At 38.7% G+C, this 10,788-nt stretch overlaps 1 protein-coding gene across 4 annotated transcripts; it reads left to right on the forward strand.

The window, feature by feature from the left end:
- The first annotated feature begins 5,213 nt into the window (after positions 1-5,213).
- On the forward strand, positions 5,214-8,902 carry LOC107553208 (zinc finger protein Pegasus-like). Of its 4 annotated transcripts, XM_016235368.1 has the most exons (5): positions 5,214-5,561; positions 5,893-6,075; positions 6,647-6,820; positions 6,913-7,754; positions 8,360-8,902. In XM_016235368.1, exons 2-5 carry the CDS (start codon positions 5,943-5,945, stop codon positions 8,465-8,467), a joined length of 1,257 nt encoding a protein of 418 aa, XP_016090854.1. In that variant the 5' UTR covers positions 5,214-5,561; positions 5,893-5,942; the 3' UTR covers positions 8,468-8,902. The 4 variants fall into 4 exon arrangements, with proteins under 4 accessions (XP_016090854.1, XP_016090845.1, XP_016090872.1 ...); XM_016235359.1 differs by lacking the exon at positions 8,360-8,902 and having other exon boundaries at positions 6,913-8,052; XM_016235386.1 differs by lacking the exons at positions 5,214-5,561; positions 8,360-8,902 and adding an exon at positions 5,572-5,837 and having other exon boundaries at positions 5,913-6,075; positions 6,913-8,052.
- Positions 8,903-10,788: the final 1,886 nt, after the last annotated feature.

Here is a 10,788-nt window from a genome sequence, read left to right on the forward strand (position 1 = left end):
AATGGTGAATGGGTGAAAAGTCCCTTTAATGAGTAAATACAAACATCTACTTAATCTGTCAATGTACTTTCCATTAAGTAAATTTAATGGAGAAAACCATCTTCACCGAGTGTACATTGTACATATGCATGTAACCATTTGTGACAAAAGAGACTAAAACTAAACTATACACTATCCAAATTCAGCATTAAATCAACTGATACCAGTACCCCTGCCTGCTTTTTGAGAATTCAAAAGCCATTTCTAATTAATCTCCCTGGTTCAGTGCCTCACTGTCCGCTGGCTTGTGTAGAGCCGTGTGTTTTAAAGATTTGACAGAAGATGCTCTAAATTATCTGCCTTCAGACAGTGCCATCCATTAGTTCCCCTCTCAGCAGCAAGTATGAAATGCGAGTATTGGGGCAACTGTGTGTTGGGAGATATCATTCAGGACTATGAGCTATGGCCAAGCACTGACAGTCAGGATAAATGTCTCCACTTTTCAGGCTGTACAAATGGCATTTGGCCACAATAATTCAGCAAAGGACAGTTCATTCCCCATCCAGAGCGACTGGACCCAGTCAAAAGCTATTACAGCATCTTCTTTATTAGTGCCTATGGTTTTGGTGTAGAGATCCTCAGATAAATACAGCTAAAATGCCACTTCACTCAGAAATATTGGCCCATTCCTCTGTTGCCTGACTGGGCCCGAATGGCAGCCTGTTTTAGACATTATAAACCTTTCTGAAGTCACACAGCGCTCCTGCCAGCCATATGTCATTCTGTAAGTACCATCATTTGCAGACCAATAGAAGTGATCAGTAGTTTTCCCCCCAGGCTCCAAGCGAGGCATCATAGTCAAAGGAATTGATTATCACTTTATCATTTAAGTATAGCTTGCTTTGAAGACTAGTAACTCAGGTTTAAGGTGCCAAATGGCTTTGCATATTGCATATATTTAAGAATAATTGTGTAATTCGTCATTTGTGACGTTGCTTTATAGTTTTTTGCATCCCTGAAGAGCTCGCGTGCGGTCACCTGTGACGTCCGGCGATGCTTTAATTACCGATTATTGGGGGATGCGCGCGCGTTCAGACTTCATAAGGTGACAGCGGGTTTATCGTGCGTCGCCTCGTAAAGTCACGTCATCTGTAGGACGAGCCCGACACTTTTATTAAACAGCTATTCACCTCGTGCGCGCCGAGAGATGTGCAAAGATAAATCCTCATGAATAACTGAACTGTCTGTTTGAGGATCGGCGTGTCATACTAAAGTCAGAACCTGATCCAAGCAGCACATATACAAGGAGGAGGTAAAATGATTGCTTTCAGGATATATAGGCATTAGGCCTAGACTTTCTACTGTGTATAATATATTGGCTATATATGAATATGTCTATATATATATATATAATGAAACTCCATAGCCTATATAGCTAATTTGTTAGTCTGTTTGTCTGTATTTTCCTAAATAAAGTTTACTCTATTCTTTGCTTTGCTGGCATTCCTTTTATTCCTATTATTTCCTATACGTATTGATTTGATTTTGGTGCATATTCCAATCAGATTGGACCAGATTTTTAGAAAATGAGATCTGGCATTCGACTAAATGAGAATTTCCTGTACGGAGACATTCATTGGTTCACGCAGGAAATTAATGATAAAAACGTCCCTCTTTGTGTGTGTGGCGCGCGTATCGCCGCTAATCTGCGCCTTTGTGCAAATGTAACCAGGGCTGCTCTTTGGCAATCGAGCGCAACGCCACGGCTTTGAGAAAAACCACTTGTTCTGTCGCATAATTAGAGATCTCATACCCGCTTTGTGAAGAGGGGGGGAGGATGGAGGGGGGCCTTGTTTGCCCATTTAAAGTGTGATTCAGATAATAGTGTTCTCATCAAAGGTAGCAATTACATTCATTACACAGGCGGCCGCGAGGAAATTAAGTGGCAGGAAAATGAAAAGCTTAATATGTACTTCCTTTATCCTATTTCTTTTCCTTTCTCTGCTTCTACACACGCCCCGTGTCGCACAAAGGGTGGGGGGTGTAAGATAGGGTCTCTCCAGAAAGAAATAGTCTTGGGGGCGTGAAGAATAAATCCAGCCGTGGTCCTCCTTCACCCTTTAGCAGTAATGATTTGGCGTTGGGGCAGCCGTTTCTATAGCTGCGCTCTTCAGGCAGGATTAAAAGCCTTTCTTCGGGGGCTAATGTCCACGGCAGCCTTTAAATGACTCCAGCATATGATTGGAGTCTTAAAAAAGTGCTCAGGGGCCTTCTCCAAATTAATACCCAATTCCTTTTCAGGAGAAAATGAATTGTTACGCGTTCTATAAAACCACAAACAGCACATAAATCAAGCGCTTTGGAGGAGAGAAGGGGGCCCGCTCATTCAGAGGCTTTTAAATGTGAATTAGGGCAGCAGGGGAACTTGGTCTGACTTACCCCCGAGCAGGTGTAGACGGAGCAGCTTCAGACACTCTGCAGATGCTAAATTAAAATGGAGAGTGAGAAGGGAGGAAACTATAAGCCAGATAAACAAAATGAACTGATACTCATTTGTGACCGAATGCCGTCATGTCATGACGTCTGTGCTGCGTGGAGTTTGAATGCATGTCATGCTATGATCAAATATTTGGGAAAGAAAGAAAAAGATCAGATGTCAGCCATTTTTAGTCATATTGCAACCTTTGGACAGACAGACAGACAGATAGATAGATAGATAGATAGATAGATAGATAGATAGATAGATAGATAGATAGATAGATAGATAGATAGATAGATAGAAATAAAATAAATTATTATAGAAAAGAAAGAAAGAGAAATGTCAGATCATGTCAGGTATTTTTAGTCATATTGCAACCTTTGAATAGATAGATAGATAGATAGATAGATAGATAGATAGATAGATAGATAGATAGATAGATAGATAGACAGACAGATAGATAGATAGAGCAATAAAATTGGAAGTAAATATATAAATTATAGAAGAGAGAAAGAATGAAATTATGAATGAATGAATGAATGATCATATTGACATTTGTAGTCATATAATAACCTTTCTTGATACTTAAAAAACGTACAGTCTTGTTTATCTGTTATTTATGCAACTATTTTTCGTATGTAGCCTACTGTTGCACCCCAGCTTTGAAAACAATTCATGAAAAGAAGCCTACTTGAAACCCCAATTAATCTTTTTCAACTGACAAATTACTGTCACCCTGCTTGAATTATTCAAGGGGAAGTGGCTTCACGGGAAACCTGAGCATAATTAAATTGCTATAAAATAACATTAGTGTGGACAGGCCATTAGGAAGTGTTGTAATTGACTGCTTCAGGGGTCATAGTTCAACCCCACAAGGTCGGGCTGTCATGCCTGCCTTTGGATCAGTTTACACCTCTTTTCACTGGAAATCCCACAAACTGTAAATACTGCACCTGATAGTAACTGTTTGACTTCATTTAGAATTCCCATTCAATAATGCTAATGTAATAGCGCACTTTGAATCAATGGGATGCATCCTCACAAAGAGTTTTTTGCTCATTCATATGCAACAAACTAAATACTGACACGGAACACTCTTATTCTGTTTTGTGCATAATGCAACGCAAAAGAGTGAAAGTACACTTTGATATTAAAAATTCTTAAGGTAGAATTCTTATTTCGCTACATGTTCATCACAACTAGTCATCCTGCGCCATCTAGTGTTCTAACTGTGAAATGAAGCTTGTTCAGCCCAGGACTAGACACACGAAGCAATTATATATGTTTGGTAAGAAGAATTCTCTGTTTGAGATCACAACACAAATGCAGTGTCATTTATGAGTCAGTAATCTTAAATTTCAAGAGAACTCTGAAATGAAATTTTAGGGCTGGTGTGGAATAATACATAAACATAAACAATATGTCAGATACTGTAATGGTACAATCTGACCTTTCTTGATAACAATTCATTTTATTGTAGGGGTAAATGTCTAACTCTGCAATAAGGCTATGAATCGACTGTTTGTTAACATTTTAACCCACGATAGGAGCCTGGTATGTTGTTCTCTGGTTATCTGAACCATGAACACAGGCAATGAATTGCTGAGTGTTATACTAGAACCCTCTCATTACAACTCTGAAGAGTGTCATAAGGATCCAAAGCTCTCGCGCTAACTGGTCATTTGTCACACCCTCTTCAATGGTTTTCCTTCAACCCTGACACAAATGGGGCAATGCGATCTTCGGCTAACTTCCCCTCTAGTTAAATATTAAACGCTATGAAACATAAATGAGCCAATCCTGCTATTTAAAGTAATGCAATTGGCTCAAGTACTCATCAAATTGCTCGTAACATTTGAATATGGAAATTATCCATGTATTTAGCTAATCTGGTAAAAGGTGATGAATTATCAATGCAGAATACGAAGAGATTTAAATAATAATAATAATAATGGGATCATTGCTGTTATGCAGTACCGAATGTCAATGAATATGACTAAGTTGTAATTTAAGAAACAATTTAAAATGGTACGCAAGTCTTTCAGAAATATTAGTTATAATTTTAACTAAATTATTTATACAATGACAAGAAAATTAACAGGATGGAATTACAGAGCTAGTTAGTCTTTGCTGAGTGGGGACTGAGAGTGAGAGATTTGAAAATGTGAACATTTCAAAAAGATGATTTAATATGTTTAATCATCTTTTGAAATTTTTATTTCACACTGATTTCTGTAATGGTATCAAACATTACAGAATTGTGACACAAACAAATTAAAACCACAAAACATCAAGTTAAACTCTACTGTAAATACTTACATATATTTGTGCTGTTGTTTCCCATTAAAACAATGTCCTTTCCTGAAGGATTGGCCTACATCATTAGGAACATGGCTTTTGTTATTTAAAATAAAGAAATATTACAAAAGACTAACAGGATGGAATGAAATATTTAGAGCATCGGAGAAGCTTTTCAAATTAGTGCCAATTAAAACAATATTCCAAAGAAAACATTATTTGATTTGACAACTTTAACAATTGTAGCCTACATATAACACCTAGAGACACGGCAAAAAGACAACATCTCAAAATATGGAAATTATGTATAGTTCACTCCTATAGTCGCTTATATTAGGATAATGTGTTAAGATCCATTAATTTTAAACGTCTGGGTTGCTCTGCAGATCCTGTACCCTCACAGCGACATACAGGAACTAAATGTTCAACCATCGCAACAAAGTCGGAATCCTTTCAGCGGCGCACCGTCTGGTTGAACTTTCACCCCTGCGTTTCTTTTGTTTTGATGTTGCAGAACATTATTTTCACCCACCGAACTTGGGTTTTTACTCTCTGCGTACCAATAACACAGTCCTAAATGACACACGGAGTATGTTTCAAATACGTCGATCCAACTGTCGGTCAAATGTAAAGCTCGTTTAAAATCTATATTTAACAGAACCAGTCGTGCTAACTCGCTGACGTTAGCTGCCCACCATCACCATGGAGCTTTTTCCAGTCAGATTTTTCTAATATCTTGTTAAAGAACGGGTCGTCAGTCAGAACAACCGAGTGTGGTTTTAAATTCTCTGACGCCCTTGAAAAGGTAACTGTTGTTATGCGTTGTTTTAATGATAGCGCAATGTTTGGGAATGTTTAGCAACCTCGGCGTTCACTCGCTATCTTAGCAACGCTTGTTACCTCGTCTACTGGATAACAGCCAGACGAATACAACTGATTAGTGTTACAACCCTCACAAGTTCTACGGTACCCTTTGGCCTGTGGATGCTTGTTATTGTAGAATAATCGACTGGATTCACACTTTAAGGATTGCTTGTAAAGTTTTATTTCGCTGCTGTTTGATGCTACAAGCATTTATTGTGTAAGTTGTCTTTCAGTTGCTTTTATATGATATTCTGTTTGTATCTTATTTACAGCCTGTTTGGTCACGTTTAAGACAGCAGAGGACGACGGTGTAGATCTTTCAATGGGCGAGGAGAAGCCAGAACCACTGGATTTTGTGAAGGACTTTCAGGAGTACCTGAGTCAGCAGACCCAACATGTCAACATGATATCTGGCTCTGTCATCGGAGTGAAAGACAGTGATGATCTCCAAGGAGGTATTGCTTAGAGAACACTTCCTACGTGTTGTTTTAGACTTGTCTAAAAATGTACAAAATGTGTCTGGATGCTTTTATGCTTTTTATGATTTAGTAGTAAAGCAAGTTTTTATAAATGTATGCAGGCTTTATAAATCTCTCCATATCAGATTTTTTCCTATTTGCTCAAAATCAAAACGAAAATCAAATGAAAACGGCCAGAATGGGTAACAGGTTTGCAGTTTTTTTTTTTCTTCTAAATTTCTAAATTCTAAAAAGCTGACAGTCAGTAGGTGCTGGGTAGTTTGAGACCAAATCTAAATGTTAAATAATATATTTAATATATGTTAAATAATTTTTATTGGATAATAACTTCTTATTATTTATTACATAATAGTTTAACATATATTAGTTTTCACAACATGGGATTTATACCTCTATTGTTAAAAAAAGTGTACCATATTAATGAAACGTGCCTGCTGATTTAAGTGTGCTGAATTCAAAACTAGTAGAACAATGCCATATCTTGAGGTGTACCATATCTTAATATTAGTTATTTTCTGTTTGTTTATTTATTTATTTTACCTTACAGAACTTGGTCAGAATGGCCTGGAGCACCCAGCAGTGGACATGTCCTTAGAAGATAGTTCAGGGATGGTGGTGGATGGCTTTGAGAGAACATATGATGGTAAACTCAAGTGCCGCTATTGCAACTACGCCACCAGAGGCACTGCACGGCTGATTGAACACATTCGCATCCACACAGGTAAGACTGAAAACTGATCTTAAATTGTATTTATACTCTTTGTTCTTTTCTTCAGCTTACCAAGATCATAAGTTGTTCTCTTTCTCCTCCAGGTGAAAAACCCCATAGATGTCACCTGTGTCCTTTTGCCTCAGCGTACGAACGCCACCTGGAGGCACACATGCGTTCTCACACAGGTGAGAAGCCTTACAAGTGTGAGCTCTGCTCCTTCCGCTGCAGCGATCGCAGTAACCTTTCTCATCACCGGCGTCGAAGACACAAACTCCTCCCCATGAAGGGCGCACGCTCCGCTCTCTCTCACCGAAAGATGCTCAGTGTTTTGCAGAAGAGAGGAAACTCACTTGGTTATGGCCGCCGGCTGCTCATCAACCTCAGCCCGCCATCCATGGTGTTGCAAAAGCCCAGCTCAGAGCAGCACCACTTGGGTGACTTCTCTCATGATCTCCCTCCTCACGCTCACCTCCATCAGGAGGCCTATAATGGTCTAGGAAAGGATGCACAAGGTAGTGGAGTAATTGGAAGTGGCTCCAGAGAGGAGCAAGACATGGCATTGGACAACCCACTGAACCAGCTTTCAACTTTGGCCGGTCAGCTTGCCAGCATTCCACCAGAAGCCCAAGGTGCACCAGTGTCTCCCGGAGCAGAATCTCTACCAGACGAAAAACCCACATTCCTCATCCAACAGCCTGTGACGGCACCTGCTGCAGTTTCTGTCAGCGCGGCTCAAGCTTCTTCTCCCATCACCCCCGAGCCCAGACCGGCTGCGCACAGCGGCTATAGCCCAGGAGTTGGACCCTGCAGTGAGAGAACCAGCACTCCCAGTGGTACCAACAGCCAGCCAGGGACGCCCACCCCGGTACAGGACCCCCAGATGCTCCACCACTGCCTCCACTGTCACATATATTTCCCTGACAACATCCTCTACACCATCCACATGGGTTGCCATGGTTACGAGAACCCTTTCCAGTGTAACATATGCGGACACAGGTGCAGAAACAGTTATGATTTTGCCTGTCACTTTGCGAGAGGCCAGCACAAATAAGGACACATGGGTATTGATGTCCTCTTCTTTGACCTGTTTTACATAATAATACAATTCTAGTATCTGGAACATTCCAAAGACAAAATCCCTGCTTTGTGGTTATTGTATTTGAACTGTTATCAGTATGTTATGCTGAAGCAAAGACTATAGAATACCCAAGACGTGTCACTCGTATAGTTTTGAATGGGGAAAAAAGGCAACGCTCAATATGGCCACTTTATTAAAGGAAGCTCCGCCTTCTGAGTAAAAGAGCCAATCGCTAATCGGTAAAGTCGTCGCATCCCTGCAGCTGCTATAGAAACAGTCAGCGTTCTGAGACGTGCGCTTAGGACTGCGCATGCACATTGGCTCACCTAGCCTGAAAAATAAGCTTTTTTTAACGCTATTTGAGCATAAGAAACAACATTTATGAGACGGTTGTTGTCAGATTTCATTGGTGATTTCAAATATGAAATTTACTCGTAAACTTAGCGGACAGTTTTGGAGAATTTGAAGACATGGGTTGCCATGGTTACGAGAACCCTTTCCAGTGTAACATATGCGGACACAGGTGCAGAAACAGTTATGATTTTGCCTGTCACTTTGCGAGAGGCCAGCACAAATAAGGACACATGGGTATTGATGTCCTCTTCTTTGACCTGTTTTACATAATAATACAATTCTAGTATCTGGAACATTCCAAAGACAAAATCCCTGCTTTGTGGTTATTGTATTTGAACTGTTATCAGTATGTTATGCTGAAGCAAAGACTATAGAATACCCAAGACGTGTCACTCGTATAGTTTTGAATGGGGAAAAAATGCAACGCTCAATATGGCCGCTTTATTAAAGGAAGCTCCGCCCTCTGAGTAAAAGAGCCAATCGCTAATCGGTAAAGTCGTCGCATCCCTGCAGCTGCTATAGAAACAGTCAGCGTTCTGAGACGTGCGCTTAGGACTGCGCATGCACATTGGCTCACCTAGCCTGAAAAAGAAGCTTTTTTTTAACGCTATTTGAGCATAAGAAACAACATTTATGAGACGGTTGTTGTCAGATTTCATTGGTGATTTCAAATATGAAATTTAATCGTAAACTTAGCGGACAGTTTTGGAGAATTTGAAGTTTCCCCATTCAAAGAGATAGGAGCTGCACGTGCATGCCCGAGAGGCGTTTCAAAGATGGCCGCAGAGTGAAATTACTTGCCCTAAAGGGACTTTGCCTGAAGTCAGTAATCCACATTCAGAGTGTAAATTTTTTGGTCTTTGAAAAGGTTAGAAATGTTGATGCTATTGGTGTCCTCACATCAAAAACTATCATCCCAGATTATTCCAGTTCGAGATCTTGAGAATTTCATCAAATGTTCAGATTTTGCCTCAACTCTTTTGTATAAGTGCCAGAGTTCAGTAATCAGTGCCTACAGTTATTTTCTGAAAGTTGACACTTAAAATTTTGTATTATTTTTATTTTTCACATTTCAAATTCAGTGACGTGAGTGGCAGTAAATGTAATGGCTATTCTTACACTTTGGATTTAAATGTAGTATAATGACATTGCCACATTTTATTATTTATTTTGTTTCTAATTTAAAATGATCACAAATGATTCCTTGTTTCTTGAGAATTTCATCAAATGTTCAGATTTTGCCTCAACTCTTTTGTATAAGTGCCAGAGTTCAGTAATCAGTGCCTACAGTTATTTTCTGAAAGTTGACACTTAAATTTTTTTATTATTTTTATTTTTCACATTTCAAATTCAGTGACGTGAGTGGCAGTAAATGTAATGGCTATTCTTACACTTTGGATTTAAATGTAGTATAATGACATTGCCACATTTTATTATTTATTTTGTTTCTAATTTAAAATGATCACAAATGATTCCTTGTTTCTCGAGAGAGCTGCATTATTTAAACCTAACTTAAGTCAACAAGATTGTGATTGAAGATGAAAATTTATAGCACAGGTAAGTTGACTGTTTAGCAGTGAGAAATAGTGCCCTGTAGGATTTTTGTCCAAATTTACTGTAGTAGCCTGAGGTCTTCTCTTTACTTAGCACCATCGCAGATGACTGTATACACTGGTTTTGATGATTGTTTTGGGCAGTGTGAGCACACTGTTCTCTCTCTTTCATTTTCTCTTCCTCATCGTTACTACCAGTGCCATGTTGTAGATGTTATTTGTAATATTTTTGGAAGCGTCTGTGGTGCTACTTTTTAAACATTTCATATGCCTGTCTGCATAATGAACTAAATTATCAGATAAGTATTGTATAACATGTTTTGGTGGATTTGATGTTGAATGTCAATAAACCTGACTCATGCGATGTGTACTGAAATGTTATGTTTGTCCTGTCAGTTAATTCTCAACCGAAAAGGTTATCTATAGGTTACACCTATAAGGTATAAGGCAACCACTTTTATTATACACAAAATAATACATTTCATCAAATTGTTTTCTAATGCAGAATGTTTTGTGTTGATTTATAGTAACATATTAACACAACATTCTCTTGAAAGGCAGACGTTTGACATTTCATCAAATTGTTTTCTAATGCAGAATGTTTTGTGTTGATTTATTAACATATAACACAACATTCTCTTGAAAGGCAGAAGTTTACACTTTATAAGCGACTTGCTTGGTTCAATAAAAGCAAAATAAAAATATATACTGTATTTCACTGTAATCAATGTGCATCAACAAAGAAGTGCATTTGAAGAAGGATTGCTTTAATGAATTGATGAAAAATACACCATTAGGAAAGATAATGTGATCTGATTAATGATAAAGAAATAAATAAGTTGATGATCAAATCAATCTGCTGCCTTCATCTTCTTATGCTGTCTGTGAAAGCATGTCACTGTCCTAGGCTCCTGCACAGCAGGGACAAAGAGAGTCATAGTTATATGTAGAATACTAATAATTCAAACTTGACCAGATGGCACTGTACATTA

This window comes from Sinocyclocheilus grahami, unplaced genomic scaffold (genome assembly GCF_001515645.1).
Source record: "Sinocyclocheilus grahami isolate Dianchi unplaced genomic scaffold, SAMN03320097.WGS_v1.1 scaffold18.1, whole genome shotgun sequence".
Taxonomy (NCBI): domain Eukaryota; kingdom Metazoa; phylum Chordata; class Actinopteri; order Cypriniformes; family Cyprinidae; genus Sinocyclocheilus; species Sinocyclocheilus grahami.

What these genes read in the sequence shown, in the direction of transcription:
- LOC107553208 (XM_016235368.1), top strand. Translation starts at nt 5,943, where the DNA reads ATGGGCGAGGAGAAGCCAGAACCACTGGATTTTGTGAAGGACTTTCAG. An exon ending in ACACATTCGCATCCACACAG is followed by an intron (nt 6,821 to 6,912) that starts GTAAGACTGAAA and finishes TTTCTCCTCCAG; the next exon opens with GTGAAAAACCCCATAGATGT. An exon ending in ACATCCTCTACACCATCCAC is followed by an intron (nt 7,755 to 8,359) that starts ATGGGTTGCCAT and finishes GAATTTGAAGAC; the next exon opens with ATGGGTTGCCATGGTTACGA.